The sequence below is a fragment of the Myotis brandtii genome, unplaced genomic scaffold (assembly GCF_000412655.1).
Source record: "Myotis brandtii unplaced genomic scaffold, ASM41265v1 scaffold424, whole genome shotgun sequence".
NCBI lineage: Eukaryota > Metazoa > Chordata > Mammalia > Chiroptera > Vespertilionidae > Myotis > Myotis brandtii.
In genome coordinates, this window is record NW_005366245.1 from 640,563 (window position 1) to 659,487 (window position 18,925).

General features: G+C 41.0%; 1 protein-coding gene across 3 annotated transcripts in view; it reads right to left on the bottom strand.

Annotated features, from left to right (window-relative positions):
• Nucleotides 1-18,925, bottom strand: part of AFF1 (AF4/FMR2 family, member 1) — a 195,779-nt gene that overhangs the window by 44,716 nt on the left and 132,138 nt on the right. Inside the window, exons 1-4 of one of the 3 annotated variants that reach the window (XM_014545962.1) lie at nt 9,400-9,509; nt 7,843-7,887; nt 4,209-4,295; nt 3,226-3,262 (exon numbers count right to left, since the gene is read on the bottom strand). In XM_014545962.1, the coding sequence (XP_014401448.1) occupies nt 3,226-3,262; nt 4,209-4,292 (121 nt within the window). In that variant the 5' untranslated portion in view covers nt 4,293-4,295; nt 7,843-7,887; nt 9,400-9,509. Of the gene's footprint in view, nt 1-3,225; nt 3,263-4,208; nt 4,296-7,842; nt 7,888-9,399; nt 9,510-18,925 lie in introns of those variants that run through there. The other 2 variants (XM_005874091.2, XM_005874090.2) reach the window with 2 other exon arrangements.

The window sequence follows — 18,925 nt, forward strand, 5'->3', positions numbered from 1 at the left end:
ATTTCCAGAGGATGAGGCCCAGAAATAAGGATTTTAAAAAGATTCCCAGGTGATGCTAATGTGCAGCCAAGGTTGAGAACCACTGGCTTAAAGCGAAAGCACTCTGAAAAGCACTGCCTGCAGGAGGCCCTGCCACCCTGTCCGGGGGCAGAGGAAGGATGCCCAGAAGACTCTCCTGATGGGGGGTTCAGATGGAAGCACCAGGGCAGAGCTGCTCTCACCCCCAACCTGGTTTGACCTCAGGTATCTATCAGTCATTTGTCAGCACTCCACTTACAGCCTCTGTCCTTGGCCAAACCTCCCTCTTGTCCCTCCATTATTCAACATCCCCCACAATCTACATATTCACCAGCTATTTATAGAGTGTCTCATGGGTAAGATGTTCAGGGCACTTGACCCTGTCCTCAATGAGCTTACAGTTGACTGAGGGACATCAAACAGAGCACAAATACCTACAAGCCTAGGCAGTGTGAGATTAAGTACACAAATTGATCATAAAGTAATTGTCCCAGGAATTAAGAGAATGGCCCCTAGATTAATTAGAGGAGGCAAATGATTAAAGGAGGCAAAGGGAACCCCATGAACTGTGTCACTAAGGACGGGTGAGATGCCGACAGAATGACTCTGGCAGGAGGGTGAGGAAGATCTGCAAGCAGAGGAGGCACTGCAAACCAAGGTGCAGAGTGGAGGTGTAGCAGCGGCACAGATTTGGAAAGGGTGAGGCTGGGGTGAGAATCTGTGAAGAAGGACATGGAAAGACAGGTGGAAGTCAGGGTTTGGAGGGCTCTGAAGGCCAGGGTGGGAAGTTATAACTATTTGTTGGGCAATGAGACACCATCAAAGGTCTAAACAGGGATTTGATGCAGCTATTCCTCAGGAAAAGTATTCTGGAGGTGCAGCCCAGGCTAACCTAGAAGAGAGCAGGAAACGTCAACTGTTGAGGCAGCAAGCCAGTTAAGAGGCTGCTGATTCTGTCTGAGCATGAGGTAGAGGAACCTGAAACAGGACTCGAGTGGGTGGAAACAGGGATGCCTTTAGGCAAGAGTGAGTGGTATTTCTCACAAAGGTCATGTGGACCCCTGAATATTTGCAATTAATCACTTTATCCTCATGGTGGCAGCAGCTCTTACATAATATTTTTTAATTGCTTCCCCTTCCAGCTAGAAAGCCAGGACTACAAATGAGAGGGACTAGGGTCACCCTCTGACCATGTGCAGGGACTCCTGCTCAATCATCCTGACTGGCCCTCAGCCACACGAGGCTCTGTTATCCGCAGGCAGATATGTTCCCACATGTGGATGTGAACACACGAGTAAAGTCCCTACACTTCATTCTCTGAACTCTACAAAACCGTAAGATCCCTTTCAAGACGTTTCAATTCTCTTCCTGGGCATAAATATATGTCAAACTTTACCTTTCTGAAAGCTATATCCATATAAACTCTACTCCCTCTTCATCCAACACACAACTAGACCCCTTTAGGGTCCAACCAGGCCCCACATAGACCACATCCTCCCAAAGGTAAACTAGGTTCCACAGAACACCCACAGACAAGTGGTGGCAACAAGTAAGACCCCAAGGTAACTCCTGAAGGGTGAGCCAAGACCTACAGGAGACCTGCCAGTCTGAAAACTTCTCATCAGAGAAACAAAGAATGAGCCCGCATGAGTCCACAGGCCGAGAGGACACCCATACCTGGACAACGAAGCACTTACCAGTCCATCTTCAACTCTATTGCTAAAAGGGGAAATCCATTTAAAGGATGAGTAGGCCTTTCTAAACCAGGAGCTAGCCATCACGCTGTGAGTAAACCAGTAGGAGGCACAGAATCTGCATGGCTGGCAGCCCAGCAAGTACGGGTACAGGAGCACTGGCAATCCTGTCCGCAGCTGAGCTGGCGGCCCACCTGCAGTCCCGCGCCACTCCACCAGCTAGCTATCTCTGCCTCAGCTGCCAAGATGCTAGGAAAAAAGATTTCCCAATCTCCCCAAGCAGCCATCGATTTCTGTCCATTTTACCTTGCTACTTTATATAACACTGTGGCAAGATGGTCAGTTTTTTGCAAGACCTTATTTAGTATCTCTAGTGCAGGGGACAGAAAACTTTTTCTGTAAAGGTCAGACGTGTATTTTACACTTTGCATGCTACACCTTGTGGCTTAATAATAAGCAGGCACGGCTGTGTCCTAATAAAACTTTCTGTACAAAAACTAGCTGCAGAACAGGTTGTGTTTGTAGGCTGTAGTTTTCCCAGCCCTGCTCTAGAGGAAGGATGCTCTGTTTCTTGCTTTTCTCATCTTTTTACTTTCCTCACATCCAATTTAAATGGTAGAATAACCAAGAGGGGGAAATGCAAATGATGAAAAAGAATGAGGTGGAAAAGATGAAGGAAGAGTCACCTCCACGGAACATCTACCTCAGAGCTCCCTCTCCCGACACACAACCTACTGAGGTCCCCATTCTTTGAAGACTAAAACTTTAGAACTTGGGCACCTACTACACAGTATTAATGAACTAAATGACTGCAAATACCCTAGTCAATTTTGTAAGGTATGAAATGCCTTGCATGTATTTGGGACAAAAAGAATTTATCAAAATTACTGATGAAGAGAAGAGATGGATAAAGTTAGCTTTTTTCCGTTTCTCCCTAAATTTTCAAGTATTTACAATCCATAAAAGGGGTTAAAAAATTAATTATATGGCAAATACATATAGAGGGGCTAAAGAAACTGTGTGCTGTATTCTTTATAACAATTTCTTACTTTTGTATAAAGAAATACAAGAATCACACAAAATATCCCAACCTGGTCTTATACAGGGGTGAGCAAAACTAGGGTTACAGTTGTTTGCATGGAAAGACATGCAGATTATGAGTATTACAATAGCTTTATCAAATCCAAAGAGTATCACTCACAACTACAAACCTATATTTGCCCACCCTTGTATACAATTCCTGGATTATAATGCTTGAGAATCTTATTCAAGATATTGATCACGTGCCATGTAATACCAAATTATATCTGTTAAGGACTTTACTAAAACAGCTCCATGAACTCTTTGCAACAATCTGAAATTCCACCTAAAGAGCAGCTTTATATTGGTCTTGCATTCCCATTCTTTCAACACAGGAAGCCCTCATTAATGTCTTTTCCTTCCTTTAATATCAAAACAGTAAGAACCAAGCTTTGTTCTCCAGTGCAATAATCAGTTCCACATATTTACTTACTTTGGTTTTGGGTTGCAGAACTGATGTGTTGAGAATCCTATAAAGAAAAAGAAAAATCTCCAGTTAAGGTTTATAAAATTAAGGTTGCATCATGGCTAAATATATTAACTACTGATAAGTCTAATTTTTATACAAAATAGGTTTTATTGCTTCTCTTCTTTACTAGAATTTATTTTTCCTTTAGTATTGAGCAAAGATTTTAAAAAAACACAAAATGTATATAATATTTTTACTTTAAACATGAATCATCTTTTTAAAAAACTATCATTAGAAAATATGTCAAGTATCAAATGTGGCAAATACTAATTTGAGAAGACATAACCTCTTTTGAAAACAATACCATGGAAAGGAATGGCTATAATATATTAACAATGTGCATGCATATATCAGGTTAGACAGAACACAGATCTGAAGATATTTCTACATTCTGAAGGCTATCCTAAAGTACAACCCCCCCAAAGAAAAATGGTAGTATTTTAATTTTATTTCACTGTTCATAAATACTGCAACAGAAACATATGTCAGCTGTTGATTTGCTTGTTCTGAAACCAGCACAAGTGTAGCAGATCACGTTAAACTTTAAGAAAAGTTAAGAAATGTGAGTAGTGTAAGATGCATGTATGTATGTGTGTAAATGTATGTATCTCCATTCTAAACTAGGAACCAGACAACCCACCTCACTTATTTCCTGTGACTCTGTTTTCCCATCTCTAGGTAATGACCCTCAAAGGAGAGGATTTACTGAAAGCACTGAATGCTTTCATAAGCTACAAAACCCTATACAATTACCCCAATAAAAAAATTACTGACATACTTTGGATAAGAAAGTGTTTGAATACATTATGAAGCACTTTAGAAGTCAAATTAATTGTAATTTTAACGTAATTGCCAAAGAGTTCAACAAGCAGCAGTTGACTAATCTGGCTCACAGCAATCCTCAGACGGCACTATGGGTGCAGTGCCCGCGGCACTGAGGGCGTTACCTTGGTGGGAAAGGGGAATTTGGAGGGCTCAGCTGTACTGGGCGTATGTATTGCTGTCAGAGGAGGTGGCCACGAATGGGTCATTTCCTGAAAAGAGATTTGGGGAGGGAAGAAAAAGCCAATTATAAATAGAACACATTGCTACTGAAGTGAATTTTTTAAACAATGCAGGGTGGATTGATGGTAAATGAAAAAGTCAAACTAAAGGTTATTTCATTTCCTTTTTAAAAATCTCCTACTTAATGGGCTATGTTCAAAAGCTGAAGATCTCCAACTTGCAAAACTGAAGAGAAAAAAAATCAGTATGAAGGAGAAAAACAAGAGCATAGAACAGCAATGGTCTTAACACTCTGAATACGGTAAAGCGTACACACGGGTGTAGGTATTACCAGAGCTTATGTAACTGTGAAAGCGGAGCCTGCTCAATGCTTTCTTTCTCCCTCAGCTTCTTTATTGCATTTCCTGGAATTATTTAAGTTCAAAGGAAGAAGAATTTTCCTGTTTGACTTAAGCAAACAAGTAATTTAGGTCACTTGTTCCTCTTGGGAGAGTTTTAATGGATTTGACCCTTCCCTGATACACACTATTAGTACATAAGAACAGTGTGGAGGACAGAGCCTTAAAAAATTACCTCCCTTTCCATGAACAGAAGTTTAATTTCTATTTACTCTTCATAGAGGCAAGGTTTCTAAATCTTACAAATGAATACATTTACCTTGACATGAATTCTTTTTTCTAAGCACATTCATGAATTATATCTTACTCTGCTAAAAACAGTGTCAGATTAAAGGTGTCCAATCACAAATATGTACATGCACACGCATACACACTTTATCAGAGCTAAAGTGGCTGGGGGATCACTAACTGCAACCTTCTCTTTACCAATGAGAAAACGGAGCTCCCAAATGACTGAAAGGAAGCCAGTGGCTGACAGCACAGGGTATGGGCCTCTTGCCTTCCCCGTCTAAAAGAAAAAAACCAATTTCCACATTTTGGGGCAAGAGCAGAGTGGACTTTTTGAACACTTTTGACAATCCAACATGGAGTCACTGTCAGCCATGCCAGTTATGACAAGTGCTATGTCGACTGAGGTGATCCGGGGAACAGGGACGGCCAAAACCACAAGTCTGGACACTGGGATAAGGCCTTCATATGAATACTGATATGGAGCGGGACCTCTGCCCACTGAGGCTGTAAGAACTCAGAGCTCCGACCTCCAGGCGCTTGATGTACCAGTCACGCCCAGAGCCCTGCCTGACTCCCACTCCATCTGACAGGTGCACCCCTGTGGCTGCCTGTTTTGAGACCTACATGCACCTCTCCACTGCAGACATGGCCAGTGAGCGGGACTTTGCACTGGATGCTGGCTCTGCTCACTTCTACCTGCTTGTAACTGCTGGCTTATTGGGGAGGTCTCCCTAATAAACTTGGCATTGTGGAAAAACACAAGCATATTTGAGTGACTGACCAACCTCTCTGACCACAGAATTGCCCACTGATCCTCACCACAGCTGAACATGGTGCTCTAATACAGCTGTCGCCAACCAGTGGTTCGCAGACCACTGGTGGTTCGCAGACCACTGGCGGTCCGTGAGGTCCGAGAAGTTGGCGACCGCTGCTCTAGTAGGTTATTTCCAATCCCAAACTCGGTTCACATCTCCTCTGGCCTGTCCCTGCAGCCTCTCTCTGGGTCGCTACAGCCCCAGAATTGACAGAAAGGGCCTGGCACAGTAATAAGCAGCGTAATTGATGTTGACTTACCCTCAACAGCCAGCTGAGCCTGCGCTCTTGGAGCTCTCTGAGCCTCAGATGTCAATAACAAGTAGACTAAAACCACTTATTTTTCAAAGTGTTATGGGTAACTTATGTAAAATGCTTGGATACATAGTGCATAGAAAGCACTTAAAAAATTAAAAGCATTACAACTTTTAATTAATAGTCTAGCTTTTGAAGAACTTCACCAAAATACTGCACCAAAGAGAGCTCCTTACTGTTTTATTTATTTGACTATACTTTAAGCTATGGGACCATTATAACGCTACAATGTAAAATATAATAATTAATTGAGAAGTTGTTTGAAAGTACCATCCTTAAGTTTTCCAAGAATCTCTTTAGAATTCCAAGAATTTCTTTAGAATTTATTTAAAATTCCAATTTCTTTAGAATTCCAATCTATGATGGTTAATCACCAATTATTCCCAGAAAACATCCATTGTACTGTCACTGCCTAAGACTGCCCTGGCTACTGAATTAGGCAGCTGGAATGTGTAGTTTGCTGAAAGAATGTATGCACTGCCCTGAATGCCTAGCTCGGGAGAGGGACTTAGGCCTTAAGAGAACTGGGGCCATGAGAGGAAGCTGCCCAGAATCACAAGATCACAAATTTGCCCCAGCCTTAGCATGACTTATCACATCAGTGGGGGTAAAATACTTGGCACTGTTTCAGTCCTGGCCTTCTGGGCGACACCGCTGCCGTCTCCGCTCTACACGCCACCTCCCTCATTTTGCTCTAGACCAGGGGTGGGCAAACTTTTTGACTCGAGGGCCACAATGGGTTCTTAAACTGGACCGGAGGGCCGGAACAAAAGCATGGATGGAGTGTTTGTGTGAACTAATATAAATTCAAAGTAAACATCATTACATAAAAGGGTACGGTCTTTTTATTTTTTAGTTTTATTCATTTCAAACGGGCCGAATCCGGCCCACGGGCCGTAGTTTGCCCACGGCTGCTCTAGACACACTGTCTATTTCTTCCTGTTCTGTAACACACCAACTGTTCCCATCTCAAGGTTTTTGCACTCTTTCCTCTGCCTAGTTATCTGTTCATTTGCCTGCTACAGGACTAATACCACTTATCACTACCTAGAATTTTATTATATATTCATCTTCCCCACTATGACCTCCATGAGAGCAAGGACTTTTATTCCTATGGCATCCCCAATGCCTAAAAAGTATTTGAAGATTAATAGACATTTGCTGAGTAAATGAACGAACGAACAAACAAATAGTGTTACCACTCACTGTGCCAATGTCAATGGAATGCTGCACTAACATAAGTACTACAAGTACTGCATTATTCCCCCAAGAGGCTATGCAAACCTGAGCTATTTCCATTCACCCACTAAGGCACATTGCACATGGACCCTTGTACATGACCAGTTCCTGGTTTCTAGCAGAGTCTGTCTGCTATGTTCTTACCCCCTTTAAAAACTGTATATTTGTATCTCACTGAAAATACAAATATGAGGTGTCACCTATGAACCACCAAGAGGTGCAGACCAAACAGCTGGTGGCTCCCTGACTGCATCCATGCAGGGAGTTCCCCTGAAAGTAGGCAACTCTCCTGGGTGCTCATGGACAACCAGCAAAACTGGAGAGAGAGATCTCAAAACTCTGGTCCACAAGCCTTGCAGTTTGAAGACTTCATTTTTATTAATAAAATCTGCCAGAGAGTTCAATAATGTTCCTAGCGTCCCTCTGTTACTGCTCTGGTTAATTTTGCTTTTGGAGATGTTTGGGGTTGGAGGGGGGGCTGTTTAAAGGGGTTTGGAATGGCAACTTTTCACAAAGTCAATGGATATTGCCTGACTACCTAAATATTTCTTCAAGTGAGAAACAGTAACAATGAACTCACCTTCAGAATCTCTTCAACACAATGGACTTCATTGGAGTAGGTCTGCTGAAAGTGAATGGGAAAAAGAAAAAGTTAGTACACACAAACAACAAAACACAACTGGAGTATTAGGTGCAGGTATTAACACAGCAACTCTCTCTTAAGTAGGATCACCTCAGGCCTACCTTTTACTAGGGAAATATTAGGAACTACACATTCTGGATGAAATAAGACAAAAGAGATTAACCTGACTTAATCATGGGGTACTAATTATGGCCTCCAGGTCAAAACTTTTCAATGGAAAATGTATAAAGAAAATTAGTATTCTTAAATCTAGGGGAATAACGGATATAACAAAAGTAGAGGCAGAAAGAGATAAAAGCAGTGTCAGTTTGCTCCTTCATAGCAAAATCTGTCTAGTGAGCCAAGCTATATTAACAGGAGGATGTAGATGATCCCACATTAGTATACGCCCACACAGTCAAGAGGCCAACCTCCAATTAAGGATAGATTTTTTGGAAATATTTTAACCTGCCAAAAATTCATTTTAAAGCTAAATGTCTCACCCTAGCTGGTTTGGCTCAGTGGATAGAGCATCGGCCTGCGGACCAAAGGATCCCAGGTTCTATTCCAGTCATGGGCACATGCCCGGGTTGTGGGCTCAATCCCCAGTCAGGGGCATGCATCAGACAGTGATTCTCTCTCATCATTGATGTTTCTATCTCTCTCTCCCTCTCCCTTCCTCTCTGATATCAATAAAAAAAATATATTTTTTAAAAAGCTAAATGTCTCTAGCCCTACTTCAAGTCAGCATTTTGACTTTTTATATGCATGTTATATACACATATACACACAAATATGTACGTACATACAAACACACACATGTAGTATTTCCCCAGAGAAAGAATCATGGGGTACTAATTATGGCCTCCAGGTCAAAACTTTTCAATGGAAAATGTATAAAGAAAATTAGTATATTCTTAAATCTAGGGGAATAACGGATATAACAAAAGTAGAGGCAGAAAGAGATAAAAGCAGTGTCAGTTTGCTCCTTCATAGCAAAATCTGTCTAGTGAGCCAAGCTATATTAACAGGAGGATGTAGATGATCCCACATTAGTATACGCCCACACAGTCAAGAGGCCAACCTCCAATTAAGGATAGATTTTTTGGAAATATTTTAACCTGCCAAAAATTCATTTTAAAGCTAAATGCCTCACCCTAGCTGGTTTGGCTCAGTGGATAGAGCATCGGCCTGCGGCCCAAAGGATCCCCGGTTCTATTCCAGTCATGGGCACATGCCCGGGTTGTGGGCTCAATCCCCAGTCAGGGGCATGCATCAGACAGTGATTCTCTCTCATCATTGATGTTTCTATCTCTCTCTCCCTCTCCCTTCCTCTCTGATATCAATAAAAAAAATATATTTTTTAAAAAGCTAAATGTCTCTAGCCCTACTTCAAGTCAGCATTTTGACTTTTTATATGCATGTTATATACACATATACACACAAATATGTATGTACATACAAACACACACATATAGTATTTTCCCAGAGAAAGACCGTAAGGAGAGAGATTACCTAGTGTCTTGGAGAAAAGATCCACTACTTATATCTCTTCTTTATTCCCAGCTAAACAAACGGTGGCTGCTGCTGGTAGTACCACCACACAGACAATGTCTAGGAAATATCATTTTACAGTCTTTATATTTTTAAGTGCAGAGTAAATGGAAAAGTTAAATATACAAAAAAAAAACAACCAAAAAAAAAAAAAAACACCCCAAACCAAACCTTTCCTTAACCAGAGACATGAAACAAAACCCATGACTTCATGGTTTTTCAAAGGAACAGTAACTTCTGATGTGTGTCAATTCCTGAGCCAAGTGCCCTGGGCAAGTTCCATACAACACAGCCCCTCCCATTGCTGTCACTGTGCAGAAAGCACTGGTCTGCTAGGCAGTTGGGTGCAGTATCTGACTCACAGCTAGAGGAGACAGAAAAGAGCTCTTTTCCTGGCTCTTGTTCCTAATTTGAGTGCAATTTAATACAGCACTGGCTGCTAGTGCCTGAATTAGAGTTTTATAAACCCATTTCCCTCATTCCAGTTTATTCTAAGGAAGAAGGAAAGAGAGAAAAAGAAAAGAACACACAACATTCACAGTGTTCAGGAATTGAATCTAATGGGCATGTCAAAATTCAAATGCAATCTGACTGCCTGGGTTAGATTTTAAAGCATGTATATTATTATATGGAATGGGTTTAATTGGAATGTTGTTGTTAGTTTTGAGGTAGGGTCTGGAAATTAGAATATGACCAAAATATCATGGATATCCTTTTTATCTGCTGGTCCCACCTGACCTGCCTTCAGACATTATTGCATGTCAACAACTAGACCTGCTCACCCACTTTATTTTCAAAACCATTAAGGGAAGGCTGAAAACTGAATCAAGCATTAGCAACCAAACATTTTAGCAAAACAAGTGCTGTTTTGACCTAAAGGTCAAATGTAACTATATTCTATGGCCTCAATTTTTCATTAGGAAAACTAATAATTTGAAGTTGAAGGTGAATTAATAGAACAGAGCATCTGACTGCACTGACTAGTCCCCTCATCTTACCTGTTGCTGGAATAAGAAGGGGAATCTAATTAAAATATGCGGCAATCAAGGTTGCAGGCTCGATCCCCCATCAGGGCACATACAAGAACCAACCAATGAATGCAAAATTAGTGGAATAACAAATCTCTCTCTCAAATCAATTTTTAAAAATTAATCTTTGAAAACTCTGGCAATCAATGAAAAAGTCAAGCATGTTGGAATTAGGGCAAAAAAGATTTGCTCGTTGCTTCCAACAGAATGAAGCAAAAAAGCTACAACTTCAGGACATTACAAAACTTTCTAATCTTCATAATTACTCCAGTGGTCAACACATAGCCAAGATGTTTCATATCATTAAAAGATTCGCTTTTTGACTAAATTTTTATTACATGAGATGAACCAAAAATGAAGAAATTTTTCTATGGCTTAGTGTTTATTAGTATCAGGATATATTGCTCAACAGTCACCATATAACCCATTAAAAATTCTAAATAAGTTCTTAGGTTCAAGCATTAATTGGTTAATTTACTGTAAACATTCCTATGAGGTCCATTATGGAAGTGGGAGTGTTTCAAAAGGGTTTGGGGATGCCATTTCAAATACCTGAGATTATATCATATTTACAGGTCTCTAAGCAGCACTGTTTATAATGGCAAATAACCGGAAATGATCAATAACCAACAAAAGGAGTCAAGCTAAAGATCTTGACATTACACCCAGCAGCATGCTGTGCAGACTTCAAATAATAATGTCAATATGTATGTTTGCAGGGGACAATGCTAAAATATGTATTTAACTTTTTCTTTAGAAAATTCATACTTAAGAGAAAAATTAAAAAATAGTAAAACGAATTTCCACAAACCCTTCACTTGAATTCCCCAAATGTTGGCATTCTACCATGTTTGCTTTATAGTTTTCTCTACTGGCCCCATCTACACTGAACCATTTGAAGTAAGTTAGAGAATTAGAGGTAATGCCCCTGTACAAGATACATTTTAAAACTGCACTTAAAAGAGGGGAGGTAAGAAGTAGGAGCTCATTTTATGTTCCATCTACCTAAGACTCATAGCTCTACTCCTCCCCCCAATCAATTCAGAGGATGAAACTAGAATATAGGTATTTCAGATGTGTTTGCAGAGAAAGATCTGGAAGGACAGGCTGCCTTGTTTGATCAAGTACACCTTGGCACCTCCAAGTCTGCCACTGGGAGGAGACGTTCCAAAAAGGGAGGGGTGGATCAACACACCACTATGGCCTAATCCCTTTGTAAAATCCACTTTCCCCCTGGCTCTCCAGCTCAGTGCTGCCACTCCCACTCAGGCTCCCCCTTTAACACTGAGGCCAAAGAGTAAAGAGTCAGTCTCCTTGAAGCACAGCTGAGTTTAGGCTCAAGATCTTCAGGTAAAATGTCCTCAAAGAATAGGAGATGATAAAAAGCAGCAATAAAAACCTATGCTCCTTGCATGAATCAGAAGGCTCTAGTTTGCAGGGCAGTTACAACTACAAATGCCACTGTTGTCTCCCACCCTCAGTGTCTAGGTTCCTAAAGGAGACAGCGCTCCCCTCCTGGGGTCCTGTGTGTAGATCTCACTTCCTTATGGCTACACAATGTCATTCCAAGAGGAGTGAGGAATCAGACCAAGGCCAGCATTGCTGCCTTTTCGGGTCTGAAGTTTCTGTACTACGTGAGGTCTCCTCACTTCCCCAGTAGGGTATGGCCTTAACACAAGAACCATAATTCTATTCAATTTTTTTAAAATAATAGCAGTGGCCCTGGCTAGGTAGCTCAATTGGTTAGAGTGTTGTCCTGATACACCAGGTTGTGGGTTTGATCCCTGATCAGGGCACATATAAAAATCAACCTATGAATGCATAAATAAGTGGATTGAACACATATTGTACTTGATATTGCATTCAACTCTTTCCATACTATTATTTCCTCCATTTGGTATCATCTATTGTAAGATGCAACTTCACTAGCTTGGCAGGGGGAGAAAGCTACTGCAGCGAAGGCACCCATCACTTTATATAAATCCCTCAAGTACAGAAACTTCAGACCTGAAAAGGCAGCAATGCTGGCCTTGGTCTGATTCCTCACTCCTCTAGGAATGACACTGTGTAATCATAGGGAAGTGCACTGATACCAAAATAAGATATGTTAGTAAATGTCTTCTAAGCGTGACAGGTTTGTTTTAATAAGCTAAAAAGAGCCGGATGGAAGAAACAGACCTCACCACTGAGACCAGGAGGCTCTCGCAATACTGTGCTTTAAGTCTCTCAAGTTTCAACAGAGCAGCACTTTTATAACAATGCGATTCTCAAAAAGGCTTAGTTATCACTAACCAGGAACTGCAGGGAGCACAAAGGCAGCACGTTGAGGAAGGAAGCCAACAGATCTTGGATTCTAGTTCTGGCTCTGCAATCCTGGATAAGATTCAACTTGTTTGGGACTACTTCCTCATGGTGATGAAGGCACATTACCCGTCTGCATGGCTTCACAGGGCTGGTATGAAGGTCAAGCATGACACTTGAGCCTTCCCTGAGTCCCTCCCTCCTGAAACCACACGTGCTCCACAGCTGCACACACTTTCCTGTCAATGCACCCCATGTTTTATCTCTGTGCTTCCAGATTACAAGTTCTGTACAAGCAGGGAACCGTTCCGCCTTGTTGAATCACCAAGTGCACGCTACTTGCTGGTATGTGTTCAGTCTCAGAACTCAGAATACGAAAATAAGTTTCCAATTCCAATTTTTAGAGCTTCAAAGACTTACTAAACACTGTTGCTTGTCTGAATTATAAGTCTACATTTTAATTAACAAACCACATGGAAATAAGCATACTAGGGACAAAGAGGAAATTGTTTTTGTTTTCTCCTTAAAAACATTAAAATACTCTTAGAAACTATTTCCACCTATCAGATTGGCAAAACAAAAAACAAAGGACTGACAATACTGTGTCTATGAGAGAGATGAAGGGAAACAGGCATTGGACACTGGGGTTGGTGGGAGGATCAAGTGGCACAACTTCTGAAGAGAGCAATTTGGCAACAGTCACCAAATTCTAATTTCTCATACTCTGACCCAGCAATCTCACTTCTAACACCAACTCCTACATATACAAAAAGACTTGTGCACAAGTTGTTCACTTCAGCCTTGTTTGCAAATAGGAAGATACTGGAAACTATCTAAATGCCCATCTAGCCCTAGTTGGTTTGGCTCAGTGGACAGAGCGTCGGCCTGTGGACTGAAGAGTCCCAGGTTCGATTCCGATCAAGGGCACATGCCCGGGTTGGGGGCTCGATCCCCAGTAAGGGGTGTGCAGGAGGCAGCCGATCAATGATTCTCTCTCATCACTGATGTTTCTCTCTCTCTCTCTCTCTCTCTCTCCCTCCCTCCCTGCCTCCCTTTCTCTCTCTGCCTTCCTCTCTGAAATCAATAAAAATATATTTTAAAATCCTATATAATGAAGAGGTAATAAGCAAATTGGCCATCACTCCAACACACAAGATGGCCGGCAGGAGAGGGCAGTTGTGGGCAATCAGGCCAGCAGGGGAGGGCAGTTGGGGGTGACCAGGCCGGCAGGGGAGGGCAGTGGGGGTGACTAGGCCGGCAGGGGAGGGCAGTTAGGGGCGACCAGGATGGCAAGGGAGGGCAGTTAGGGGTGCCCAGGCCAGCAGGGGAAAGCAGTTGAGGGAGACCAGGCCTGCAGGGGAGGGCAGTTGGGGGCAATCCGGCTGGCAGGGGAGGGCAGTTAGGGGCAATTGGGCCGGCAGGGGAACAGTTAGGCGTCGATCGGGCTGGCAGGGGAGTAGTTGGGGGTGATCAGGCTGGCAGGTCGAAGGGGTTAGGGGCAATCAGGCAGGCAGGCAGGCGAGTGGTTGGGAGCCAGCAGTCTTGGATTGTGAAAGGGATAGCCGACTGCCCATTTAGGCCCAATCCCAGGATCACGCCTAAACGGGCAGTCGGCCATCCCTCAAGGGGTTTCAGATTGGAGAGGGTGCAGGCTGGGCTGAGGGACAGCCACCCCCCGCCCCCGCACGAATTTCGTGCACCAGGCCTCTAGTAAATAAATAAATGCCCATCTATAGGAAACTGGCTAAGAGAACTATGGCACAAGTCGCTTACACAGAAATATTGCGCAGCTATGACAAAGCATAAGGAAGTTCATGCGTTGATTTGGGATCATCTCTAAGACACTGTTAAGGAGGAGAGAAAAAAACCCAAGATGCAGTATGACCAGTAAATAAAAAGGTAATGGAGAAAAGAACATGTCTGTAGAGCTACTTATTATGCACACGATACCACTGGGAATAACAAACTAGAAACCCACACCATCAATCATTTCTAGGAAGTAGAACTAGGTGGCTGGGGATAGAAGAGAGGGCAGATTTTCACTGTATATCTTTTTACCTTTTAAATTCGGAATAACAAAATACATTATTGATTCATAAATAAAAACAAAAATTAAATTGAGATTAAAAAAAAACAGGGATAAAAATTTTCTTAAAATACACCTAAATGCCTTCTGCCTGTTTGCTTTATTTTCTATTAGGCTTCCTCTATGTAACTTTCTCCTCCCTGGGACACACCCTCTGACCCAGCCTCCTCCTCAGCACTCTGTTGCCCCTCTAACATTCAGCAGACTGTACTTGCATGGATATAGCCTGCCCTGGTGGGCTGTGAGGTGCTCCTGGGAAGCCCTGCTATCGAGACTGGCCCACTGTTTGCTGGCCAGTTCACTGTTTCCCAACCTAGATTACATAGGGATTATATTTCATAGTTCTTGAAAGAGGGGTGTGGTGTTTTCTTTTTGGGGGGTGGGGATTCTTTTGATCAGTCACTCTTAAATACTGAACAGACACATCTGAAACACACAAAGCCTCATAGGACTGTTCTGAGGAAAAAGATAATACACTTTAAAGCTAATGCCATACAAATAAATTCAAGCATTTATCTTTAAGATGCCATAATTAGTATTTCCAAGAGACAGATTAGAGCAACGGTTGCCAACCTTTCAGACCTCATGGACTACCAGTGGTCTGCAGACCACCGGTTGGCAACCACTGCTCCAAAGGTTTCCTTAAACCAGCAGTCGCCAACCTTTTGGACCCCATGGGCCACCAGTTGGCGAATGCTGGATTAAAGGAGGAAACCAGGCCTGCCTCAACAAGGTTTTGACATAAAATTAACTTTATTCTGTGAACACACAGTAAATTACCTAGATAGCTAGGCCTGTTCCAAGAAAACACTCATACCGCCTGGGTGTGCCTACCCAGGCTGGAAAAGGTATAAAGGTGCTAGCAGTATTATTTCAGAAGTATCATGCCCTTGGGGCAACTACCTATGTATCCACACCCAGAATTTTAGGATAAGAAGTTTAAAAATCCCCGGACAGATTTATGGACACACTCATGGTACACATTTTTAAAAAAAGAAGAAAGAAAGGTGGGATAAGTTTGAAAACAAAAAAATAAGATATTTGTAACAGTTTTCTTAAATAATAAGTAATAAGTAGTATTATTATATAAATTGCAAACCAACTTTGTTAAACTATCCCTTCAAAAAATTAAACACCCACCCAGGCATTGCTAAGGCTCTTGGAGGTAATTCTGGATTAATACAGATATGCAAGTAATATTTGTGAAATAAACGAATTTGATTTTGTCATCTCATGGCATTTCCAACAAAATCCAGAAGCATGAGCTCGTCAGAAAGTAATTATGGAGTAAGTGAATTCTGAAATTTTTCTCATTTTGGAAGCAGTATGTTTGCTCCCATTTGTAAAACCCCAGACACCTTCAACAGAATATGTTTAAGGACACAAAAATCCTCAATTTGGAGGAAAAAAAAAAGAAAGAAAGAAAGAAAGTTGCCCAAGTGCAGTTTAGGGACATGAATTTCTCAGAGAGCAAAGTTTTAGATGTGACAGTTACATGAGATCATGACTGGTGGGAGAGGGGTACCTCAGGCATGCTTGGTTAGGTTGGGTGAAGGAAAGGTGTATGTCTCCTTGAGACAAGCAATCCAGCAATGCTCTAGGATAAACACTGAAAGAAAATACTGGAAGCTTGAAAGATGTGCAGGCACTCCAATTCACTTATTTAAAATGAGAAAAGAGCCTTAGCCGGTTTGGCTCAGTGGATAGAGTGTCAGCCTGCAGACCAAAGGGTCCCGGGCTCAATTCTGATCAAGGGCACATGCCTTGGTTGCAGGCTCCTCCCCAGCCAAGGCCCTGGTGAGGGCTCCTGCAGAAGGCAACCAATTGACATGTTTCTCACACATCAATGTTTCTGTCTTTTCCACTCTCCCCCAAACCAAAAAAAAAAAAAAAAATCAATGGAAAAATTTCCTGGGGTGAGGATTAACCATCACAAAAAAAGAAAAAACAAACAAAAATAAAAAGAGAAAGGAGATGGGGAGAGGTAGAAAAGGATATAGGGGAGATAAAATGGTGATGGAAGGAGACTTGACTTGGGATGGTAAACACACAATACAATATAGATGATGTATTATATAATTGTACACCTGAAACCTATATAATTTTATTAACCAATTTCACCCCAATAAATTGAATAAAAACTTTTTGAATGAGAACTAATATCCCTAATATTTTAAAACTTTACCTTTATGTAAACTGTACTTTTATAGACAAACTATATCACCTCCTTGTTTGGTTTTCACCAACAAAAGCAAAAACAATCTAAAAATTAAAAGAAAAAAACCACCCTGAATATCATTGCATAATCTTATCATACAGGAGGAAGTGTTTGGAACTATCAGTACTTTAAAGATCAATATGAATAATTAGTTTGTTCCTTTCTAGTTGTTTTCATTATATCAGCAAAGTGATTTGCTTTAATTAGTGTCAGATTTTTTTTCTAAATTACATAAATACTTATAATAGCTCAAATTTGTATTAACTGAACAGCTTAAATTATTCTGCTAATTCTGTTTTGATGTCTAGTAAAAGATGGTATGTTTTAATTATGAAACCTAGGATCTCGTTCTTAAGATCTGGTTTAAATAAATAAAAATAAGAACAATGAGTAGCTGTTCACATATCATTGCAAACACTTACTTGATATAAACCTAAAAACAAATACAAGGAGAGTAATCAAAGGATTGGTTTATTACTACTGTATTTCCTGAGATCACATGAGTGTGTAAACTTTAATATATTTGCAATGATTCTGAGAGCCACATGAAACAGCTATTTAAAAAAAATACTATTTAAAGCTGATGTATATATACAGAAAAATTTTCACTAGGTATTATTTATGATAATATGCAATTAGCTTCTTGGTGTAAAAGTTAGGGGTGGGGGTGAAGGGAATACCTGAGATAGGTATAAACTGACTTAAAAACAAAGTATCTGGATGAAAAACAAATGTAAAAAAATTTCCATTGTTAGACACTAAATATGTCTCATCTCAGTTATTCATCAACTTTCTAACTTTTGGCTGTGAACCATTACCACTCACCACGTAGTAAGATCTCAGAAATCCTCAGTGATCTAAGGCAGCGATTTTCAACCGGTGTGCACAAGAACTTTTAAAACATGCAATACCTGACTATTTCCCAATACCAGACTTCTTTTCCCTTGGATTGTCAAATTAAAAACTGATAACAGCCAACACAATAGCCATTCGATGTAAAGGAATCACAATTATACCTACTTTTTTTTTGTCAGATTGACAAAAATATATTGTTTGCTGTACTGCAGGATTTTAGTAATTAGTTTGTATTATATTTAGTAATTAGTTTGATATATAAACCTGTACTGCTGCTCCTTCTTTGAGTGCATGTGTCAAACCATGAGATGGCAAAGGTTGAAAATGGCTGGTTTAAGGCTCTAAAATATTGTGCAGTGATGAAAGATCACATGAGACCCCATTAAGCCCACTGTGGGCATAACAACTATGAATGATTTAGTAAGACTGGCTAAAAAGCACTGCTTTAAAGGCACCATAAAAAAACAAGTCTAGCCTTAGCCCGTTTAGCTCAGTGAATAGAGCGTCAGCCTGTGGACTGAAGGGTCCAGGTTCAATTCAGGTCAAGGACACATGCCAGGGTTGTGGGCTCGATCCCTAGGTGGTGGTGTGCAGGAAGGAGACAGCCCATCAATGATTTCTCCCATTGATGTTTCTATCTCTCTCTCCCTCTCCCTTCCTCTCTGAAATCAATAAAAATATATTAAAAAAACAAAAAACAAGTCTAGACATTGGTACCATTCCAGCGATGATAAACTGACAAGTCTTTCAAATGGCCCAACTATATATACGATCTATCACCCCTTCCACAACCAATTCTTACTGGAACAACTTCCTTTTTAGAAGGGATTTAATTTTTATTTTTGAGTGGGTACATTAATTTGCAAAGCATGAGTGCCCTTTAAATTAAAAAATATCACTACAAAGAAGGTGTTAAACTGCAGTTTGATGGTGTTTGCTACCATGCTTACTCCATCCCCATCCAGCCTTTGCCTACCTGCCCCTCTCTCTCTAAATCCC